We start from the raw sequence: 24806 nt of genomic DNA on the forward strand, positions 1-24806 counted from the left end.
GTTTATTCACCCTGGCCTGTGTATTCAACCTCTGCCTCTCTGTTGTTGCCTTCCCTTCAGCATTTAAGGAGTGCCCAAATCTCTTTTATCCATAAGAGCATCTATGCATACCTTCTAAAACCCCACATCCTCTCCAGCTACTACTTAATCTGTTTTCTCTTCCCAGCCAAACTTAAGTTGCCCACCATTGGGTCTCTCTAATTACTTATTTCTATATCCTTAGCCCACTGTTGTAATCTTGCATTTGACCTGCATTTGATTCTCCTGACACTCCCCTTTCCTTGGCTTCCTTTACATTCACCCCTCCTAGCTCCGCTTCCACCTCTCTGGCCATTCTCCCAGTTCCTTTATGGACATTTCCTCTGCCCACCTTTTAAATATTGGTGCTTCTCAGGCTTTCATTCTAAGTTCTCTTCTTTTTTTTTTTTATTTATTTATTTTAAGGATTTTATTTATATATTTGACACAGAGAGAGCACAAGCAGGGGGAGCATCAGGCAGAGGGAGAGGGAGAAGCAGGCTCCCCACTAAGCAAGGAGCCTGACACGGGGCTCAATCCCAGGACCCTGGGATCATGACCTGAGCCGAAGGCAGATGCTTAACCGACTGAGCCACCCAGGCGCCCTCTAAGTTCTCTTCTCACTCTACGTTATATTCTTTAAGTTTTCTCAACCTCTTCCCTGCTTGGTGTTTTTTGTTTTGTTTTGGGTTTTTTTTTGCCATTTGGATACTGATTACTTCCAGCCATCCCTCCTGAGTATGTCTGAGTGTCTTACAAAAACTCAGTCCACTTCCCATGTTCCCTATCTTGGTTACTTTTTCCTTTCCCTTACCCCCCAGATCTACTAGATTATTGTTCTCAACCCTTAACTCTCCCTTCTATCTATCCCACCATCTTTTAGTCCAGGCCACCATCCTTTCTTGCCTGACAGAGTTATCCGAGCCATCCTTCAAAAAGGTACCACAGTGGTCTTTCTGAAATATAAGCCTTCAGCAGCTTTTCTTTGTCCTTGGGAAGTGGCCCATACCTAATTTGTTGAGACAGAGATTTTCTTTACTTCTCCAGCCTTACCCCTTGTCATTCCTCTTCACACCCACTCCCAACTGTGTACTGCTGTGTTCTGCCATGCTGTCTCATCTCCAGCCTCTTGCATGTTGTTTCTCTACCCCGAATCCTCCTCTTCTCTACCTTCTAGATTCCTTCATGTGACCTTCAGGTCAGCTTTCAGACAGTATTTCCTCTGATTCCTGGGCTCCCCAATGACACAGGATTGGACACACCTATTGTTTCTTAGCGTGGTCCTGCTACTTACCAGTTCTATTCTGTAAGTTGGTGAATTATCTGTGTTCGGTTCTTGAAAAAGAGAGACTGGGTCTTGTTTATTATTCTGTCCTAACTCCCTAACACAGTGGCCTGACACATAGTAGCACAATAAATATTTATGTATGAATAAATGAGCTTTTCCTAAAATTTGGTTTGCTTTTTTTAATAGGTCTTCATTGATAAATTTACCATACCACCTCTTAACCACAATCACATATTCATTGTTAAGTCTGAACATTTGGAGAATAAATTACAAGCTATTCACAAGAGAAATGCATTCTGCAAAGGCCTGATATAAAGGGAAAACATCCCTTATTTATGTTCTCAGAGATACCTCATTATGAGACACAGATGTTCCAGTTGTTACTACAAACAGTTTGATAATATATGTAGCAGAACAAGATGTCTTTAACATTTTTTTCATCTTTTCAATCAGAAATATTCTCAGGCTTTTATTTGTTCTGTGTAGGAATAGTTTAAGAAAGTATAAGCCACGTATGTTTCTCTTTTGCCTTTATTTTGATTAAGCGAATTATCTGAATTGATACTGTTTTACCTCCCCATCTTAAAAGACACCAGCCTTTGCTACAACAAATATTTAGTGATCACAACAGATTTATTTGATATTTTTTTAAATATCATTCTACCTTTAATTCTAAGTATTTGCCTTTATCTTATTACACCTGACAGTGGTAATATCATGTTTCCTGTACCAAGGATAGAAAAAAAATGACATAAACATTTCCTGCATTTAATGTCTTTTTATAGTCCTTTACAAAGGGAAAATACCTTGCAGCTTTAACAGGAAAATAACCAAAATTTAAGAAAATAATTTCTGGAATTTAATGTCTTAAAGAAATGAGTAAGAAACAATACAAAAAATTCAATATTGAACTAAATTGGGCAATACAATTAACACTAATGAAGATATCCATGTTTATAAATATCTGTGTTTATAAAAATATCCATGTTTATACAAAATATAAACAAGGTAAACAAAAAATTGCCTTTAAGAAAAATAAAGACCATACTGTAAGTCAGCTATTTTTCTAATACTTTAGAATCATAAATTTTAGTGCATAATTAAGCCTAATACTGATTTTCATCTAACATAATACGTCTTACAAGTTCTTCCAGTTTTGCCATCCAGAGCCAATGACGAATGTACTTGGTCTCCATTGTAGAAACCAAAACCTTGAAACAAATCCTTAGATAATCAGGTACTTCACACCGACATAAAAACCCCAAGATTTGTCTAGGCTACTGAAAAAGATAATCTATGAAGAAAAAAGATGTATTCTAACCCTGATTTTTATAAGTCAACAGGCATACAGAGGACAGTTAGTTTAAAAGAATCTGTATAATACAACACCCAAACTGCATTGCATCAATATGACACATTCTAGAACAAGAAAAATGACCCAAATATAGTCCTTGATTACTGGGAGTATGGAAAAATTGAAAGATCACTATTATTTCTTAATTTAACTTCTCTGAATTCTTTCAAACAAATATCATACATGACATTTAAAAGGAAAGATAGGACAATGTGAGAGATTTGTACTAAGATTTTCACACAAAGTGAACTTACTAGATGGGGTACAGGACTCAGCATTCCATAGGAATAGCTAATGTCTTAATTTTTTCCTACCAAAATTTATTAAATCAATTTATGAAATGTTTTCCACAAAAATGTTTCTGCCTTAAAAATAAAAACGAAAACTGAGACTGATGTAAAAGTGAATGCAAGAGAATAAATTCTCTTGTATGAACTGAGACCCCAAAATACACAGAACATAAAATCACATATCTCAGATATCTCTGCTGAAAATATAAAGTTTGGTCACCCAAGCTTATGACACAGTCCCTCCCTCCCCCCAACTCCTCAAAACATGGGACACCACCCTTTCAAACAAGTGAAACCATCAATGCCTCGTGGTGTACCTTATGTTTGGGGCTGGGCTGGCAGCCTCTGAGTGTAACTGTCCTCCATTAGGGCTTATTCATGCTTCCTATCCAAGTTTCTAGAGCCTTCACTTTCAAAACAGTACTCAGAAACCATGGTTTGTGACCAAAACTGCATGTACCACACCCTGAGGTGAAATTTCCAGGCCACATTAAAACATGGTTGTGCACAATTTCCAGATTTTTTTTTTTTTTTTTTTAGTGAGGAAGTGGGAAGAGAGGCAGAAGGAAAGGGAGAGAGAGAGAACCTTAAGCAGGTTCCACACCCAGCACAGAGCCCGATGCAGGGCGCAATCTCACAACCCTGAGATCATGACCTAAGCCAAAATCAACAATCAGAAGTTTAACTAACTAAGCCACCCATGCACCCCAATTTCCAGAAATTTCTTTGGATAGTTGATCTGCCTGTGTGTGGATGTGGCATAATGCCTTCAATCTTATAATTACAGGCTCTCTAAAACCCTCACATTCCAGTATAAAAAAGGAGAAGGTTCAGAATCACTGGGAACTGGGTCATAATCATGAGGCACTTATAAACATCATTCCACACACAAAAAATTGCCAAACTGGAAGGAAGGACAGGTGTAAGACATAGAGGACAAATGATTCTTTATGACTGAGGAGGTCATTCATGTATTCAATAAATATTTATTCACTTTTTGCTATGTTCTAGGTGCTAGATGAGACAAAAATCAGTGCCTTTATGGAGATCACAGTCTATATCCAGCAAAGCATGCTAGTAGAAGGAAACATTTGAGTTGGGAGGGGCCTTTATATTGCACAACTCCAGAGGCTATCATTCACATCACAGTCTATGTCAGTGGCAACCCCTGGAGTGGTAAAATGGACGACCTGTAGAATCTTCCATGGTGACTGTGACTTGAGTCTTGAAGGACTAGGATTTTAAGTAGGTACAGAAGCAGAAGGAGGGCAGTCCAGTTAGAGGAAAATAGTATGTGCAAAGGTACCAACCGTCATTTATTTAGTGCCTGCTGTTGACATGAACTCTAGGCCCTGAGGCTACTAAGAGGTAAGTTCTTGTGACCTGCATTATAAAACCACATCCCTCCTTCATGATCCAGGTTCTGCTATAAAACATGGGCAGGTAGCAGTGAACAAATCAGAAATTGTGTCCAACTTCATGGAATTCACAATCCCAGGACATATGAAGAATTACAAGAATGATGAGCACTTCAAAGTAAAGTACCCAGTGTTCAGAGCCCTTATAACTAGAAGAACATACCTAGTTTAGGTAGTTAAAAATGGGGGATGGGAGAGGGGCAGATGGGGTAAAAGCATGAGAGAGGAGAATGGATTTGGATTATTTAGGAAATCAAATGTCCATAGCAAAAACAAATCAGGAGTGTCCTTGAAGAAAGTAGGCAACTCGAAAAAAAGACATTTAATACACTGTATTCTTGCTAATCCTGGATATTAGGTCTCCATGGGAATGTGTAGTGGGGAACGTTGACCTTCAGTATGCATTCTGTAGGGGAAAAAAATTGAAAGAGAAAACAGTTCATTTTATAAAAAATCTAGTATGCATTTCATTTCATTGAGGAAGAACTCTTTGCACTTAGACAACTAAGATTATTGTACCACTTAACCACAGGTTACATCCTCAAAAGTGTGTCTCAAAAATTCAAATGAAACACAAAGACCCACAAAAGTGTATCTCGAAAATTCAAATGAAATTCAAAGACCCACAAAAGCATCACCAGATCCATTCCTACACCCTGACTCAGCCTGCTTCCACCACTTAAAAACCACGGGAAAAAAACACAAAAACCTAGGCTTTTTTCTGTTCAACTCAGGAACTTAGATGTCTCACTGTAAAAAGGAAGAAACTCATGAAATGGTGAAGAACTCCATAATTATTCACTTAATATAGGAAGTTAAAAGAGATTGCTTACTTTATATATTGTTAAAAATATTCCCATGTAGGGCGCCTGGGTGGCTCAGTCATTAAGATTCTGCCTTTGGCTCAGGTCATGATCTCAGGGTCCTGGGATAGAGCCCCGCATCGGGCTCCCTGCTCAGCGGGAAGCCTGCTCCTGCTTCTCCCTCTCCCACTCCCCCTGCTTGTGTTCCCTCTCTTGCTGTGTCTCTCTCTGACAAATAAATAAAATCTTGAAAAAAAAAAGTATTCCCATGTATAGTAAGTACCTTTTACTTATCCCATGTATACAGAAAACATTCTAAACATTAGAATTTCATAAAAATTATGTTCAACATAATTGAAAAGTTTGCAGACTCCTGGGGTAGAATAACAACAATAGAAAGTAAAAGATACTTCCATCTTTCTCTGATTTGCTAAGTGTTCTGACCACCTAAACTTTTTAAGCTAGCACCCTAAATATCCATTTAATCAAATATTTGCCTTTTTGGAGATGTTCCCTTCAAGTAATCTTAAACGTCTTTTGTAACACAGCATAAACTACAGGATTCTTTCATCTGAAATACTCTGTATTTATTGCTCAAGGTAAAAGTGCTCCCCTCTCCATGATTATTCTCTTTCTCTGAATTTAAATCACTTGCAAAATAAAATTTGCTTGCAAATTTAATAAAGGTTATTTAATGCTGAAATAATCCATATTTGCTGATGTATTACACTTGCTTCTGTGTTTGTCAAGGGAATTCTACTCCCACACATATTCCAACAAGATCCTACACTTATTATATACCTATCTGATAGACAGCCTTAAGTTTGCCCTTAAGAGGAAAAGGTCAGGGGCACCTGGGTGGCTCAGATGGTTAAGCATCTGCCTTCGGCTCAGGTCATGATCCCAGCATCCTGGGATCGAGCCCCGCATCGGGCTCCCTGCTCAGTGGGGAGCCTGCTTCTCCCTCTCCCTCTGTCTCTCTCCCTGCTCATGCTCTCTCTCTCTCTCTCTCTCTCTCTCTGTATCTCTGTGTCTCAAATGAATAAATAAAATCTTTAAAAAAAAAAGTTGAGGGCGCCTGGGTTGCTCAGTTGGTTAAGCGACTGCCTTCGGCTCAGGTCATGATCCTGGAGTCCCTGGATCGAGTCCCGCATCGGGCTCCCTGCTCGGCAGGGAGTCTGCTTCTCCCTCTGACCCTCCCCCCTCTCATGTACTCGCTCTCTCTCATTCTCTCTCTCTCAAATAAATAAATAAAATCTTTTAAAAAAAATAAAAATTAAAAAAAATTTAAAAATTAAAAAAAATTTTAAAAAGTTTAAAAAAAATAAAAATAAAAAAAATTTTTAAAAAGGGGAAAAGGTCATGCTATTTTATTTTATAGTTACAGATGAAAAATAAGTATGCTAATATCATAATAGTATACGCCATGTGAAAGCACTTACACAATAAATATTTTCAGATCATACTTTTTAGAGCTAAATAATTTAAAGTAAATCTAAACACTGCAGATTATATCACACAATTCAGAAAGCTTAATGATTCCCAACTTGAATCTTCAACTGCCTTTCAAGTCTGTGAACCCTCATTTTCCTCCTTTGCAAAATTTGTATTGGTTAAGAAAGGTGCATTGCTACTAAAAAAAAAAAAAAAAACCAAAACAAGAAAATTTTCTGCACCACTACAAGCAGTTGAAAGGAGTGTTTCTTAACATTGTTTTTTCTGCATCCAACTGAATCAATGGTTTTATTCTCTTGTATTCAATCAAATCCAATCATTAGACAAAGGTTTAGGTTACACTAAATACTCTGACAAGCTACCAATTTTTATTGGTAGTGTACAAAATGTACACTATGTGTGCAAATGTGTACAAAAAGGTGTACAAAATGTAGTCCCAGTAGATCAGGGGGTCTTAATGAGGGGTCCCCAAACTCCTGGCATCAGCATCTTTCCAATTTTAAGAAATGCACATTCCCAGGCCTCACCCAGACATATGACATAAGAACATCTGGGGTGTAGCCAGTGAATCTGTATTTTAACAGTCACTGCAGGTGATTCCAATGCTTTCTAAAGTTTGAGAACCACAGCACTGGACTTTTAGAAAGGGATTTACTATAGGCCAACTTTGTCTTACACAGTAATTATGTACACTCAGAAGTAGAATTTCATTTCAAACATACATTCTTGGGGCGCCTGGGTGGCTCAGTCGTTAAGCGTCTGCCTTCAGCTCAGGTCATGATCTCAGGGTCCTGGGATCGAGCCCCGCATCGGGCTCCCTGCTCTGCGAGAAGCCTGCTTCTCCTTCTCCCACTCCCCCTGCTTGTGTTCTCTCTCTCACTGTGTCTCTCTCTGTCAAATAAATAAAATCTTTAAAAAAAAAAAAAAAACATACATTCTTGCAAATGAATTATTCATGTAGCTTTAGAATCCTATAATACAGTAAAGAACTTGATAAATATTTCTGGCTTTAATCAAAATAATTTTGCTCACCAATATGGTCAGGTTCTGATGAAGGCTCTCTTCTTGGCTTGCCAGGGGTCACCTTCTTGCTTGGTCTTATATGGCTTTTCCTAGGTTCAAGCACATGGAGACAGAGCAAGAACAAGCTCTTTGGTGTCTCGAGGGTTCCACCTTTCATGACCTGTCTAACCTAATTACCTTCCAAATATAATCACATTAGGGGTTGAGGCTTCAACATAGAAACTTTGGGTGGAGACATTCAGTCCATAGCACAACAAAAATCTATTGCAGGGGATGTGTGAGAAAGAAATTAACATGAAACTCACATTTGTGTTATCATCATTGCTGATTAATATTCCCATAGTTTGGACTCCTGGCAGATCAGGTTTTCAGGTTTCACATAAAGAATTTAAGATGTGCGGGCGCCTGGGTGGCTCAGTTGGTTAAGCGACTGCCTTCGGCTCAGGTCATGATCTCGGGGTCCTGGGATCGAGCCCCACATCGGGCTCCCTGCTCGGCGGGAGGCCTGCTTCTCCCTCTCCCACTCCCCCTGCTTGTGTTCCTGCTCTCGCTGTCTCTGTCTCTGTCAAATAAATAAAATCTTTAAAAAAAAAAAAAAATTTAAGATGTGGGGGCACCTGGGTGGCTCAATCATTAAGTGTTTGCCTTAGGCTCAGGTCATGATCCCAGGGTTCTGGGATCGAGCCCCGCATCGGGCTCCCTGCTCAGCGGGAAGTCTGGTCTCCCTCTCCCACTGTCCCTGCTTGTGTTCCCTCTCTCACTGTGTCTCTCTCTGTCAAATAAATAAATAAATAACTTAAAAAAAAAAAAAGGAATTTAAGATGTGTGCATAAATTCTTTTGTGAACTAGTGGCATTATTTCAGAAATTCTTAATCCTTTTAAATTGAAAATTCCATTATAATACAAATAAGCACTCCCCAAAATTGAGATTTTCTTTGGACCAGCATTAATATAACCCAGTATGTAAAAGATATAGCAATACTCCTAGCACCTCTACTGTATTAGAAGAGACACAAGGTAAAAGTTACTCCAGATGTCTTGGCAGTCAGTGTAAGCATGATCATTTTTAGTACATTTTGTACTGAACATTCATACAAATGCTAAATGGCACTATCGTAGGGGAAAAAAAAAAAAAAAAAAAACTCTGAAACGTGTAACATGGAGTAAGACACCAAAAAGACTTATAGGCAGAGGTTATCAGTCATATCATTTCAACTGAGGAAGGCAAAGTAGGATTTTAATTACTCATTATTTATATAGTATAAGGCAGTGGTTCTCAAACTTCTTGGTCTGAGGACCCCGAAGAGTTTTTCTTTGAGTTATTATCAATATTACTCTATTTGAAATTAAAACAAATACTTGTTAATGTTTTTAATTAATTCCTTTAAAAATGAAAATAAACCCATTATATGTTAATATACCTATATTTTATGAGAAAATGTATTTTCCAAATTAAAAAATTAGTGAAGAGTGGCATTGCTTTACATTTTTTTTCAAATCTCTAATATCTGGGATAATAGAAGACAGAAGATTCTTCTGTCCCTTTTTGCATTCAGTTTTTTATTGCTTGGTTGAAATACATGAAAAAAGTTTAACCTCTCACAAATGTGTAGTAGAAAACAGGAATGTTTCATTTTGTATTCTATACATTAATGAAACTGGTATATTAATAATTATAATAGTATCCAACCATTATTGTTGAATTATTTCTTTCTCCCCTCAATTCTTCATATATTTTGGAACTCTCTTCTTAGGTGCATTTATAATTCTTATGTTTTCTTGATGGATTGACCCTTTTATCATTATAAAATGTCCTTTTTGTCTCTAGTAACAATTTTTGTCTTAAAGAGTATATAACAATTTTTGTCCAATATTAGTATGGCCACTCCAGCTGTCATTTGGTTGCTATTTTAATGGTATATCTTTTCCATGCTTTTACTTTCAACCTATTTGTTGTCTTTGAATTTAAAGCATGTCTTTTGTAGACAGCATATAGTAAAATCATATTGTTCTATGCATTCTGCTAATTTCTGCTATGTGATAGCACTGTTTTAATCCATTTACATTTAATATAATTATTGATAAGGGAGGATTTCTGTCTGCTATTTTTTTCTCTGTCTTATGTCTTTTTTCTTTCCTCTGTTCCACCATTATTGCTTTCTTTTGTGTTACATGTTTTCTAGGATAGGATCTTAATTCCCTTCTTTCTTATGCTCTATGTTTTTTTAAGATTTTTTTTATTTATTTGACAGAGATAGCAAAAGAGGGAACACAAGCAGGGGGAGTGAGAGAGGAAGAAGCAGGCTTCCTGCTGAGCAGGGAGCCCGATGCAGGGCTCCATCCCAGGACCCGGGGCTCACGACCGAGGACGAAGGCAGATGCTTAACGACTGAGCCACCCGGGCACCCCTCTTTTTTTTTTTTAACTTTTTTTATTATTATGTTAACCACCATACATTACATCATTAGTTTTTGATGTAGTGTTCCATGATTCATTCTTTATGCATAACACCCAGTGCTCCATGCAGAACATGCCCTCTTTAATACCCATCACCAGGCTGACCCATCCTACCACACCCCTCCCCTCTAGAACCCTCAGTTTGTTTTTCAGAGTCCATCGTCTCTCATGGTTCGTCTCCCCCTCCGATTTCCCCCCTTCATTCTTTCCCTCCTGCTATCTTCTTCTTTTTTTTTCTTAACATGTATTGCATTATTTGTTTCAGAGGTACAGATCTGTGATTCAACAGTCTTGCACAATTAACAGTGCTCACCATAGCACATACCCTCCCCAGTGTCTATCACCCAGCCACCCATCCCTCCCACCCCACCCCTGACGCCAGCAACCCTCAGTTTGTTTCCTGAGATTAAGAATTCCTCATATCAGTGAGGTAATGTGATACATGTCTTTCTCTGATTGACTTATTTCGCTCAGCATAACACCCTCCAGTTCCATCCACGTCGTTGCAAATGACAAGATCTCATTCCTTTTGATGGCTGCATAATGTTCCATTGTATATATATACCACATCTTCTTTAGCCATTTATCTGACGATGGACATCTTGGCTCTTTCCACAGTTTGGCTATTGTGGACATTGCTGCTATAAACAGCGGAGTGCACGTACCCCTTCAGATCCCTACATTTGTACCTTTGGGGTAAATACCCAGTAGCACAATTGCTGGGTCATATGATAGCTCTATTTTCACCTTTTTGATGAACCTCCATACTGTTTTCCAGAGTGGCTGCACCAGCTTGCATTCCCACCAACAGTGTAGGAGGGTTCCCCTTTTGCTGCATCCCCGCCAACATCTGTCGTTTCCTGACTTGTTAATTTGAGCCATTCTGACTGGTGTGACTGACTGTCCAATTTTCCCAACACCATTTGTTGAAGAGACTGTCTTTTTTCCATTGGACATTCTTTCCTGCTTTGTCAAAGATTAGTTGACCATAGAGTTGAGGGTCCATTTCTGGGCTCTCTATTCTGTTCCATTGATCGATGTGTCTGTTTTTGTGCCAGTACCATACTGCCTTGATGTGACAGCTTTGTAATAGAGTTGGAAGTCCGGAATTGTGATGCCACCAGCTTTGCTTTTCTTTTTCAACATTCCTCTGGCTATTCGGGGTCTTTTCTGGTTCCTTACAAATTTTAGGATGATTTGTTCCGTTTCTTTGAAAAAAGTGGATGGTATTTTGATGGGGATTGCATTGAATGTGTAGATTGCTCTAGGTAGCATTGACATCTTCACAATATTTGTTCTTCCAATCCATGAGCTTGGAACGTTTTTCCATTTCTTTGTGTCTTCCTCAATTTATTTCATGAGTATTTTATACTTTTCTGAGTACAGATCCTTTGCCTCTTTGGTTAGATTTATTCCTAGGTATCTTATGGTTTTGGGTGTAATTGTAAATGGGATCGACTCCTTAATTTCTCTTTCTTCTGTCTTGTTGTTGGTGTATAGGAATGCCACTGACTTCTGTGCATTGGTTTTATATCCTGCCACTTTACTGAATTCCTGTATGAGTTCTAGCAGTTTTGGAGTGGAGTCTTTTGGGTTTTCCACATAAAGTATCATCTCATCTGCAAAGAGTGAGAGTTTGACTTCTTTGCCGATTTGGATGCCTTTGATTTCTTTTTGTTGTCTGATTGCTGTGGATAGGATTTCCAATACTATGTTGAATAGCAGTGGTGATAGTGGACATCCCTGCCATGTTCCTGACCTTAGGGGGAAAGCTCTCAGTTTTTCCCCATTGAAAATGATATTTGCTGTAGGTTTTTCATAGATGGCTTTTATGATATTGAGGTATGTACCCTCTATCCCTATACTCTGAAGAGTTTTGATCAAGAAAGGATGCTGTACTTGTCAAATGCTTTTTCTGCATCTATTGAGAGGATCATATGACTCGTGTTCTTTCTTTTGTTAATGTAGTGTATCACGTTGATTGATTTGCGGATATTGAAACAACCTTGCAGCCCAGGCATAAATCCCACTTGGTCGTGGTGAATAATCCTTTTAATGTACTGTTGGATCCTATTGGCTAGTATTTTGGTGAGAATTTTTGCATCCATGTTCATCAGGGATATTGGTCTGTAATTCTCCTTTTTGATGGGGTCTTTGTCTGGTTTTGGGTTCGAGGGAATGGTGGTCTGATAAAACGAGTTTGGAAGTTTTCCTTCCATTTCTATTTTTTGGAACAGTTTCAGAAGAAAAGGTATTAATTCTTCTTTAAATGTTTGGTAGAATTCCCCTGGGAAGCCATCTGACCCTGGGCTTTTGTTTTTTGGGAGATTTTTGATGACTGCTTCAATTTCCTTAGTGGTTATAGGTCTGTTCAGGTTTTCTGTTTCTTCCTGGTTCAGTTTTGGTAGTTGATACATCTCTAGGAATGCATCCATTTCTTCCAGGTTATCGAATTTGCTGGCATAGAGTTGCTCATAATATGTTCTTATAATTATTTGTATTTCTTTGGTGTTGGTTGTGATCTCTCCTCTTTCATTCATGATTTTGTTGATTTGGGTCATTTCTCTTCTCTCTTTGATAAGTCTGGCCAGGGGTTTATCAATCTTGTTAATTCTTTCAAAGAACCAGCTCCTAGTTTCGTTGATCTGTTCTACTGTTCTTTTGGTTTCTGTTTCATTTATTTCTACTCTGATCTTTATTATTTCTCTTCTCCTGCTGGGTTTAGGCTTTCTTTGCTGTTCTTTCTCCAGCTCCTTTAGGTGTAGGGTTAGGTTGTATACTTGAGACCTTTCTTGTTTCTTGAGAAAGGCTTGTATTGCTATATACTTTCCTCTTAGGACTGCCTTTGCTGCCTCCCAAAGATTTTGAACTGTTGTGTTTTCATTTTCATTGGTTTCCATGAATTTTTTTAATTATTTAATTTCCTGGTTGACCCATTCATTCTTCAGTAGGATGCTCTTTAGCCTCCATGTATTTGAGTTCTTTCCAACTTTCCTCTTGTGATTGAGTTCTAGTTTCAAAGCACTGTAGTCTGAAAATAGGCAGGGAATGATCCCAATCTTTTGGTACTGGTTGAGACCTGATTTGTGACCTAGGATGTGATCGATTCTGGAAAATGTTCCATGGGCACTAGAGAAGAATGTGTATTCCGTTGCTTTTTGTTGGAATGTTCTGAATATGTCTGTGAAGTCCATTTGGTCCAGTGTGTCATTTAAAGTCTTTATTTCCTTGTTGATCTTTTGCTTAGACGATCTGTCCATTTCAGTGAGGGGGGTGTTAAAGTCCACCACTATTATTGTATTGTTGTCGATGTGTTTCTTTGCTTTTGTTATTAATTGACTTATATAATTGGGTGCTCCCATGTTAGGGGCATAGATCTTTACAATTGTTAGATCTTCTTGTTGGATAGACCCTTTAAGTAGGATATAGTGTCCTTCCTCATCTCTTATTACAGTCTTTGGTTTAAAATCTAATTTGTCTGATATAAGGATTGCCACCCCAGCTTTCTTTTGGTGTCCATTAGCATGGTAAATGGTTTTCCACCCCCTCACTTTGAATCTGGGGATGTCCTTGGGTCTAAAATGAGTCTTTTGCAGACAGCATATCGATGGGTCTTGTTTTTTAATACAGTCTGATAGCCTATGTCTTTTGATTGGGGCATTTAGCCCATTTACATTCAGGGTAACTATTGAAAGATAGGAATTTAGTGCCATTGTATTGCCTGGAAGGTGACTGTTACTGTATATTGTCTGTGTTCCTTTCTGGTCTATGTTACTTTTAGGCTCTCTCTTCACTTAGAGGACCCCTTTCAATATTTCTTGTAGGGCTGGTTTTGTGTTTGCAAATTTCTTTAGTTTTTGTTTGTCCTGGAAGCTTCTTATCTCTCCTTCTATTTTCAATGACAGCCTAGCTGGATATAATATTCTTGGCTGCATATTTTTCTCATTTAGTACTCTGAATATATCATGCCAGTCCTTTCTGGCCTGCCAGGTCTCTGTGGATAGGTCTGTTGCCAATCTAATGTTTCTACCATTGTAGGTTACAGATCTCTTCTCCTGAGCTGCTTTCAGAATTTTCTCTTTGTCTTTGATACTCTTAAGTTTTACTATTAGATGTCAGGGTGTTGACCTATGTTTATTGATTTTGAGAGGGGTTGTCTGTGCTTCCTCGATTTTGATGCCTGTTTCCTTCCCCAAATTAGGGAAGTTCTCTGCTATAATTTGCTCCAATATACCTTCTGCCTTTCTCTCTCTTTCTTCTTCTTCTGGGATCCCAATTATTCTAATGTTGTTTCATCTTATGGTATTGCTTATCTCTCGAATTCTGCCCTCCTGATCCAGTAGTTGTTTATCTCTCTTTTTCTGAGCTTCTGTATTTTCCATCATTTGGTCTTCTATATCACTGATTCTCTCTTCTGCCTCATTTATCCTAGCAGTTAGCGCCCCTATTTTTTATTGCGCCTCATTAATAGCCTTTTTGATTTCGACTTGGTTAGATTTTAGTTCTTTTTTTTTTTAATATTTTATTTATTTTAGAGAGAGAGAGCACATGAGAGGGGGGAGGGTCAGAGGAAGAAGCAGACCCCCTGCTGAGCAAGGAGCCCGATATGGGACTCGATCCTGGGACTCCAGGATCATGACCTGAGCCGAAGGCAGTCGCTTAACCAACTGAGCCACCCAGGCGCCCTAGATTTTAGTTCTTTTATTTCTCCAGAAAGGGTTCCTCTAATAACTTCCATGCTTTTTTCAAGCCCAGCTAGTATCTTTAAAGTCATGATTCTGAACTCTAGATCCGACATCGTACTATTGTCCGTATTGAGTAGGTCCCTGGCAGTCAGTACTACCTCTTGTTCTTTTTGTTGAGGTGATTTTTTCCGTCTTGTCATTTTGTCCAGAGGAGAATAGATGAATGAGAGAACAAAATGCTAACAGGATAACAACGTCCCCAGAAGATATACTCTAAACAAATCAGAAAAGACCTGAAGCCGGGGGATAAGAAAGGGAAAGAAAGAATAAAGGAAAAGAAAAGAAAAGGAAAAAGATAAAGACAAACAAAAACAGAACAAAACAAAAAAAAAAAAACAGAATATGATCAAATATCATCAGGCTGGTGCATAGATCAGTGCCACACACTAGATTTTGGGTGTATTTTGGTCTGTTAGAAGAAAGTGCCTCCCAAAATTTTAAAGAAAGAAAAACTTATGTATGTACAAAAATAAGGGTTGATATGATGAAGGGATGGAATATGACTGTAAAGATGAAAATTATAAAAAATTTTATAAAAGGAAGTGATAAGAAGCTGTTTGAAAAAAGAAAGAAGAGGATTTAAGAAAAAAAGGGAGAGAATGTTATCAGGCAGGAGAGAAGAACAAAACCATACACTTGAGATTTATGATATATTTTGATCTGTTAGAAGAAACTATCTCAAAATTTTAAGGAGAGAACAACTTATATGTATATATGCCAAAAATAACGGTAACTACTATGAAGGGATAGAATATGACTCTAAAGATGAAAAATAAAAATGTTTTTTAAAAAAGGGATTGATAAGATGTTGGTTGAAAAAGGAAAAAAGAAAAATTCACACACAAAAAAAAACGTTTAAAAAATTAACTTTGAGGGGCGCCTGGGTGGCTCAGTTGGTTAAGCGACTGTCTTCGGCTCAGGTCATGATCCTGGAGTCCCTGGATCGAGTCCCACATCGGGCTTCCTGCTCGGCAGGGAGTCTGCTTCTCCCTCTGACCTTCCCCTCTCTCATGTGCTCTCTCTCATTCTCTCTCTCTCAAATAAATAAATAAAATCTTTAAAAAAAAATTAACTTTGAAAGACTAAAGAATCATGGTAAAAAAAGCCATGGATTCTATGTGCATTATTCCCCTAGCACTGGAGTTCTGCCATTCTCATTGATCGGTAAACTTGGTCTTGGCTGGCTGTTCTCGCGGATCTTCTGGGGGAGGGGACTGTTGCCATGGTTCCCAAATGTCTTTGCCGGAGGCAGAATTGCCCCGCCCTTGCCGGTCCAGGCTAAGTAATCTGTTCGGGGTTGCTCTCCAGGGCTTTTGTTCCCTGCAAGCTCTCCATATAGCTTTGGAGGCCGAGAGTGAAAATGGCGGCCTCCCAGTCTCCATCCCAGAGGAGCCGAGAACTCAGGGCCCCACTCCTCAGTGAGCCCCCAGAGAAAAGCAGTCAATCACCCGTCTCCCCAGTCTCCGGCTGCATTCCGTGCTCACCCGGCCTGTGACCGAGTGTTTCTATCTCTGGCACCCGACTCGGTGTGGAGTCTCCAAACCCAGCAGATCCCTGTGGTGCACTCCCGCGCCACTCCTCCTGGGGGAAGAAGGGGAGTCTCCCCGGATCTGCCGCTTGTTGGGTCCCTGCTGGAGGAGCAGGGGCCCGACTGTGCCGCGGATCACAGTTTATGACAACCCCGAGCTGAGAGCCCAAGCCTCGGCTCCGTCTCTGCAGCCGGCTTCCCTGCTCTGATATCTGGGAGCTCTGCTGCACTCAGACACCCCCGGTCTTTCTGTGACCCCGAGGGTCCTGAGACCACACTGTCCCAGCAAGGGTTTCACCCCCCTCTTAGCCACTGGAGCAACGTCTCTCAGCGGAGCAGACTTCTAAAAGTTCCGATTTTGTGCTCCGTGGCTCTATCACTTGCCAGAAGTGGCCAACGGAGGCCCCCTCCCCCGCTGTCTATCCTCCTGATATCCGCCTCAGATTTACTTCTCCCCACATCTTACCTTCCAGAAAGTGGTCACTTTTCTGTTCAGAGAGTTGTTGCTATTCTTTCCTTCGATCTCCTGTTGAGTTTGTAGGTGTTCAAAATGGTTTGATCCCTATCCAGCTGAATTCCTGAGACCAGACGAAATCAAGGTCTCCTACTCCTCTGCCATCTTACTCTGCCCCCACCCCACCCAGGGGCCCCTCTTATACTCTGTTTTTTCAAGTTATTTTCTTAGTGGTTTCTCTCAGAATTAGTTTCTATCTTAGAAACAGTCTAGTTCAATACCACCCTAATGTCAGTAGCATAAAAAAAAACTATACTCCCATATACATCAGTTTACACCCTCCTCTTTTGCACTTCTGTTGTCATACAAATTACATCTTCATTTATTATGTTCCTGACAACATGGTTTTTTAATTATTGTTTTATGCATGTTTTAGATTAGATAGGGAAAAAAGCTACCAAAGAAATATATATTTATGCCGTTGTGTTTATTTACTTATAGTTACCTTTACTAGTACTTTTTGTTTGTGTGGATTTGAGTTACTGTCTAGTGGACTTTCAGTTTAGCCAGAAGAACTCCCTTTAGTATTTCCCGCTAGGTGTGTTAATGACCAATTCTCTCAGTTTTTACTTCACAGTGTGTTAATTTCCCTTTCATTCTTGAAGGATATGTTTTGCTGGGGCCCCTTTCATTCTTGGCTGGCAGTGCTTTTCTTTCACATTTTGAATATATCATCCTCCTGCCTTCTGGCCTCCTGATTTCTGATGAGAAATCAGCTGTTATCTTATCTAGAATCCCTTGTATATAATGAGTTCTCTCTTGCTGCATTTAAAATTTTTTGACTTTCAGCAGTGTGACTATGATGTGTTTTGTGAGGTTTGACTATGATGTATCCTGGTGTAGATCTCTTCAAGTTCATCCTATTTGGAGTTTGTTGAGCTTTTGGATGTGCAGTTAATTTGTTTAATTCAGGCAGTTTCAACCATTATTGCTTCACATTCTTTTTGCCAGTTTCTCTCTCTCCTCTCCTCTGGGACTCCTATTATTCTTGGTGTTCTTGGGTGCTTCATATGTCACTGAGGCTCTGTTCTTTTTTTTTTTTTTTTAATGTTCCTTCTTCATCTTTCTTTTCCTCAAACTGGATAATCTGAATTGACATACCTTCAGTTTTGTTGATTCTTTCTTCTGCCAATTTAAATCTGTTGTTGAGCCTCTCTAGTGAATTTTTCATTTCAGTTACTGTACTCTAGAATTTGGGGGTTTTTTTAAAGATTTTATTTATTTGACAGAGAGAGACACAGCAAAAGAGGGAACACAAGCAGGGTGAGTGGGAGAGGGAGAAGAAGGCTTCCCATGGAGGAAGGAGCCCAATGCAGGGCTCGAAACAGGACCTGGGGATCATGACCTGAGCCGAAGGCAGATGCTTAATGACTGAGCCACCCAGGCACCCCTAGAATTTGTTTTTTCTGTGTGTGATTTCTATCTCTTTATTGATACTCTATTTTGGTGAAACACTGTTTTCATAATTCCCTTCGAATCTTTAGACATGATTTCCTTTAGTTCTTTGAACACATTTATAATAGCTGATTTAGAATCTCTGCCTAGTAAGTCAAATATCTAGGCTTCCTTGGGGACAGTTTCTATTGACTCCTTTTTTTCCCTATGTATGAACCAAACTTTCCTGTTTGTGTCATAATTTTTTGTTAAAAACCAGACATTTTATAATAATAACATGTTAATCCTGGAAATTTCTCCCCTGGGTTTGTTGTTGTTGCTGCTATTTTTTTCAGTAATTTTCCTGGACTAATACTTTAAAATCTCCATTCTCTATTGTGTGTAGCCATCGAAGTCCCTACTCAAGTTAGCCTAATGGTCAGATGTGATTGGATAGATGTTTCCTTAATGAGACATGAGATGAGAAATTATGGCCTTTTCGGGTCTTTTGGCTGGAAACAGTGTTGCACATGTGTGTGGCCTTCCAGATCTCCAGTAATGTGTCAGAGTTTTTCAAAGCCCATCTTTGAACATCTCGTTCATATTTTTCCTTTTAAGATTTGTTCAACCTCTCATTAGCCCAAACTGATAACAAATAAACAATTGCTAGTGATTGTTTTTAACAAATGTTCCAGTTTGATAAGGCTGTCCACACAGAACAAGCTCTCAATCTTGCCAAATAAAGATAAATACTGAGACTAGAGCTTGTCAGGAAGCTGCCAGACACATCAAATAGTGACAGTTCTCTGGGGATGGGGCTTTGGGGCTCCCAGCCTGTTCTGCCAGACCATCCATTAGCTGCTAGGCTTTTCATTTTCACAGCTGACTTAGTTGCAGAGCTGTTGGTTTTCAAGGCTACTTCAGAGCTAGAGTAAAGGTTATAGGAGTAAGGCAAATTAAAAGGCAGCAAAGTGTATTATTCTTACTGATATTCAGTTCTTTTCTTGAAGAGATATTCCTCAGATTCTTGCAAACCTTCTCTTGATTTCCAGAGTCCTGAAAAAGTTTCTTTGACAATTTTTTTTGCCAGTGTTCTCATTGCTTTTATGAAGATTTTTGAGGTCCTACTGTCCCATTCCCAAAATGATTCTCCCCTACTCTATTACTTTAAAATCCATTGATGTAGCTTTACTTTGAATGTTCTTTTGCCCATGCATGGTTTAGTAACATCATGCTTTGGATTATTTGGAAAATATTGGTGTACCGAGTTATGCAGATCTTCCCAATATTAACATATTTCATTATATAATTTTTTTAAATCACACTTGTTAATATCACTGCTGATCTCATCAGAAAAGGTTTTAAGTTTTTAATATGTCAGACTCACAGTGGTGAATACAAGTCTTCTAAAATTTCAATTTTCCTTTAGAAGCTCAAATTTTATCATTAGCCACAAATACTGCCAGTCATTTTCCTAAAAGTGACAGACTCACTTTGTTATTTTCAAGAAAATGTTGGCTAAGTTGAAATACCCAAGTCTGAATAACCATAGTTTAGTGTCACTGCTGATTATCCACACTTTTTATAGTGGGGTTTTGGGACCTCCAAGGGTCCTTGCACCACAGATTGAGAACTACTGTGTGGAGGAATCGAATCTGGATTTCTAGACCTTGTCTTTAAATATCAAAGTGACTGGCCCATGGTGAGAAGTGAACTGCAGCTTTAAGACTCATAATAAAGACATGCTGAGAACTGATTTTTTTAAATGAATATAGGGCAAGAGAGAAAAACTTGCCTAAGTAAATCTGTAAAATAAGATGCCGTGGATAATAGTATGAAATTCTTTGAGTGTGAAATACAAAAATTAGTCAAGAATACATTTGGGAAAGTTCACTGAAAATACTGCTTATAGTTCAAGATACCAATCTTCCAGTACATAGACTAGACTATGGGTAATAAGGTAAATTTGAGGTTGTAACACAGTGTTATATGTAGCTTCATAAATATTATTTCAAACCTCACTGGAATGAGACAAGTTTAAAGTATGAAAGGGCATACCCTAGTCCAAAGAAACAAACCTAGGAGAGATGAAATAATTTATGTTAAGAAGTATATACACATTAGCAATGTTTGTTGCTAAGTGTGTGAAGCAACATTCAGCTGGTAGAGTATAAACTGGTCTTACTTTAGTAAAAAAAAAAAAAAAAATTGGTGCTACTTGTGATGAGCACCTGGTGTTGTATGGAAGCGTAGAATCACTACATTGTACACCTCAAACTAATATTATACACTGTATGTTAACAAACAGGAATTTAAATTAAAAATTTTAAAAATAATAATAATGAAATAGCTAGGTACCAACCTGGGGGGGGGGGAAGAAAAAAAAAAACAGACAGAACAATTGAATATCTTTTTAAAGAGTATTTAGAGGGGCACCTGGGTGGCTTAGATGGTTAAACGTCTGCCTTCAGAGCCCCACATCGGGCTCCTGGCTCAACGGGGAGCCTGCTTCTCCCTCTCTCTCTGCCTCTCCCCCTGCTCATGCTCTCTCTATATATATATCTCTGTGTCTCAGATGAATAAATAAAATCTTTAAAAATAATAATAAAAATAAATAAAGAGTATTTAGAGGCTCAAATCCCCTGCTTGCCTTAGCTTGGTAGATGACTTCCATGTCTATTCTCACCCTGGGGTTTTATTCCCTGGAAAGGTTGCTGAACTGCAGAATGCCAGGGACATAGCCTAACCCAAATCCTAACCCTACCCCTAACCCTACCACTTAACCCCTAACCCCTAAACCTATCCCTTTGTGAAGGTCTCTGAACTGCAAGATAGCAGGCACATACCCTAACCCTGGCTCTAATTCTAACCCTATATTTGGTTGGGGGCGGGGGGGGGGGGGAGTCAGTATGGTGTGTGTATGTGTGTGTGTGTGTATAGACATATATATGCATTAGAATATTACTCAGTCAAAAAATGAAATCTTGCCATTTGCAATGACATGGATGGAGCTAGAGAGTATTATGGTAAGCAAAATAAGTCAGTCAGAAAAAGACAAATACCATATGATTTCACTCATATGTGGAATTTAAGAAACAAAACAAACAAGCAGAAAGAAAAAAAGGGGGGGTGGGGAGAGAGAGAAATCAAGAAATAGACTCTTAACTCTAGAGAACAAACTGATGGTTACCAGAGGGGAGGTGGGTGGGGGGTGGTTGAAATAGGTGATAGGGATTAAGGAGTATACTTCTTGTGATGATCACTGGGTGATGTATGGAAGTGTTGAATCATTATATTGTATGCTGAAAATTAATACTACCCTGTATGTTAACTCATTGGAACTTAAATAAAAACTTTTAAAAAATTGACACTACCTAGTACACTTGAAGATACATATATATATATCCTTTGACTTTACAATTCTACCTCTGGGTACCTGACTCCTGATAAATGTTAGCACTTGTGCATCAGGTGACATACATAAGAATTCCATGTTTATCATGGCAAAAGAAAAATGGAAACAAGTGTCAATCAACAATAAAATGACAAATATTTATGCTATAATCATACAATGGCATTCTCTATTAGCAATGAAAATGAACTATACAGCTACATGCTTAAGCATGGATGTGTCTCAAAAAATCTATTTTAAAAAGCGAGTCACAGGGCGCCTGGGTGGCTCAGATGGTTGAGTGTCTGCCTTCGGCTCAGGTCATGATCTCAGGGTCCTGGGATCGAGTCCCACATCGGGCTCCCGGCTCGGCGGGGAGCCTGCTTCTCCCTCTGACCCTCTCCCCTCTCATGCTGTTTCTCTCTCACTCACTCTCTAAAAAAATAAATAAAATCTTTAAAAAATAAAAAATAAATAAAATAAAATAAAAAGCGAGTCACAGAAAGATACATACAGTATGGTTCCATTTACATAAAAATTAAAATAGGCATAATCAAATATATTTTAACATATTTGTATAAATGATAAAACTGTAAAGGAAAAAGATTAATTGTATGAAGAATATAATTCCATCATGTAACATCTATGCAACTATCTGTGGTTTGCTTTTAAACTGTTCCTATCTAAAGAACAATGCTCTCTCTTGCCCATCTGCAAAACAGGGATATAGATAAGGAATCTTGGTAATTCTTCCACTGAAGTAGTATGCTATATAAAGTGTAATATTCTTTTTTCTACATAAAAATACTTCATTGATAAGGTTGTTTTTATTATAAATAAATTTGTGTGATATTCTTCATGAATCTTTATTCAGTTATATCTTGAGTAATTCCATTCTTAGAACAACCTGTTTTCTCATGGTCACTAAAAGCCCATAGACTTCTAATGTTCTTAAAATATCAATCAGGTAATTGTCATATCAACAAAATTAATTTAACTTATTGCTTGTCATCCTGGAGGAAAATCATTTCTAGCACATAATTAGACTATCTACATGTCTTTGTTAACTTTTCCCTACTTTATTGGGAAGAACAGTAGAATTTTTAATTCTATAAAGTGTTCAAAGAATTTCTTGATCATTTTGTCACCTCTTCTTAAGATACCCATTGCAGACATTGGTTTCTTTATAACCCTATTTAATTAGCCTTGATATCTAAAGAGAATAAATCACTGTATCAATGTGTGAGGAATGTTCCAGAAATAAGGAACAATATACAAATTGGAGACAAACCTCACAATTGTAACTAGGCTCTGCCAATTATTTTTTCCTTAACTGGAAAATAATGTCTTCTCTAAGTCTAGTACAAGAGAGTAAATGTGGTGGAATGACTCATTGATATTTTTCATTCTATTATAATTATTATGGGTGGATTTTATTCATTTTGATATTTATTGGGAAAATGTAAACTATGTCCAATCCATCCCAGAAGGGAAAAGCAATGCTAGATTCTACAGAAATGTCATAATAAAATTCTCATAGCTCTATTCTGGGTAGAACCAAAAGTAGTAAAGAAAATTTTGCTTAAAGTATTCACATTTATATAATAAAGAAGAGATAATAGATCTTAGAATATATAATAAAATTAATGAACTATGTAAATGCAACTAACAAATAATTTAAAATGTTTATCATTTAAAGCTAATTGTACACATTTAAAGTGTTTCTACTAGCAGAGGTTTTCTTTTAAATAGTTAACAGGTTATCTATTTATGGAAATGTTCTCTAAGTAACTGCCATCTGTTAATAATTATATATATAAGAACATTACTTTATTTGTAATAGGTTTTCCTGAAACTTCAAATGATTCACTTACTTTCTGAGGCTTTACTATTCCTTTTTTATTGCAGCCCTTTGGAGTAAATCAGCCTGGACCTTATATCATGTATACAACTGTAGATGCAAATGGATATCTGAAAAATGGTTCAGGTAAGACTAGATACAATGCCTATAATGCACAAAAACACCTTTAATCAATCTATTGGCAAGGTAAGCTGAATGGCAAAAATTATCATGTTCTCACATGCTTTATAAAATCTTTTTTATAAAGATTTTCTGTTTTTATAAAGTTTTTCTGTTATAGTCCCTGCACATCGGTAGATTACAAAAAGGTCCTCATGATAAATATATTAACACTCATTCCTCATATATCCCTATTGTGATGGAGCCAAATCATTATCCTTATTTTTCAGTTGAAGTGACAGAGAGATTGGGAGAAATTACTGGAGTTATCTTGAGCAAAGTGCGAAGTGGTAAATTAGTTAACAAAGCTATTCTTAGAAGAAGTAAAAATTAGGAATCCAATCTACAACCTAGACTAATTCTAGTTTTCTCATATGTGGAATAGAAGCTAGAATGTTACATAGAGGTTTTTTAATAAGTGATTATAAAGAAAAACTTCTGGTTATATATTTGAATAAATAATAAAGGGAAATGCAACCACAACAAAAAGGAAGTAAGACTAAACAAAGGATGTCTGCTTTTGACAGATGGCTAGCTGACTGAGATGAGGTCCAAATCACAGTAAATACAACTGTTCTAATTTAAACTCTCTTAAGTAAAAAAAAAAGGAACCCTAACATATTAATAGGCTTCTTTGAGACTTCTAGAGTCCTAACCATGAAGAAATATAAACAGAGTTACTGTTACTCCTCTACTTTTATGCACCAAGAGAACAAAAGAAAGAAACAATTCATTATATGGCCATTCTCATTTTATATAATGGCCTAACATAAACATACCAGAGTATATTTCCTTTTTCGCTAATTGTACACATTCAAGACTCTCAACCATAATACTGCTTCAGCACAGAAACATTCCATAAAACAAAAGCTGTTTAATTAAATTCAAGAAGAAATTGACAAACACAACTAAAATTAAACACTTTAATACACCATTATTGGGACGCCTGGCTGGCTCAGTGGTTAAGCATCTGCCTTCACCTCAGGTCATGATCCCAGGGTCCTGGGATCAAGCCCCACATCCAGCTCTCTGCTCAGCAGGGAGCCTGCTTCTCCCACTCTCCCTGCTGTGTTCCCTCTCTTGCTTGTGCCTCTCTCTGTCAAATAAATAAATAAAATATTTTTAAA

At 38.0% G+C, this 24806-nt stretch overlaps 1 protein-coding gene across 1 annotated transcript in view; it reads left to right on the plus strand.

Annotated features, from left to right (window-relative positions):
* The window catches only part of ITFG1 (integrin alpha FG-GAP repeat containing 1), a 340218-nt gene that overhangs the window by 255881 nt on the left and 59531 nt on the right, over nucleotides 1-24806 (plus strand). Inside the window, exon 14 of the mRNA XM_064581526.1 lies at nucleotides 23568-23646. Within this exon, the coding sequence (XP_064437596.1) occupies nucleotides 23568-23646 (79 nt within the window). The remainder of the gene's footprint in view (nucleotides 1-23567; nucleotides 23647-24806) is intronic.

Source organism: Mirounga angustirostris, unplaced genomic scaffold (assembly GCF_029215605.1).
Source record: "Mirounga angustirostris isolate CCGP_5_RB_7025 unplaced genomic scaffold, mMirAng1.0.hap1 SCAF_16, whole genome shotgun sequence".
Classification (NCBI taxonomy): domain Eukaryota; kingdom Metazoa; phylum Chordata; class Mammalia; order Carnivora; family Phocidae; genus Mirounga; species Mirounga angustirostris.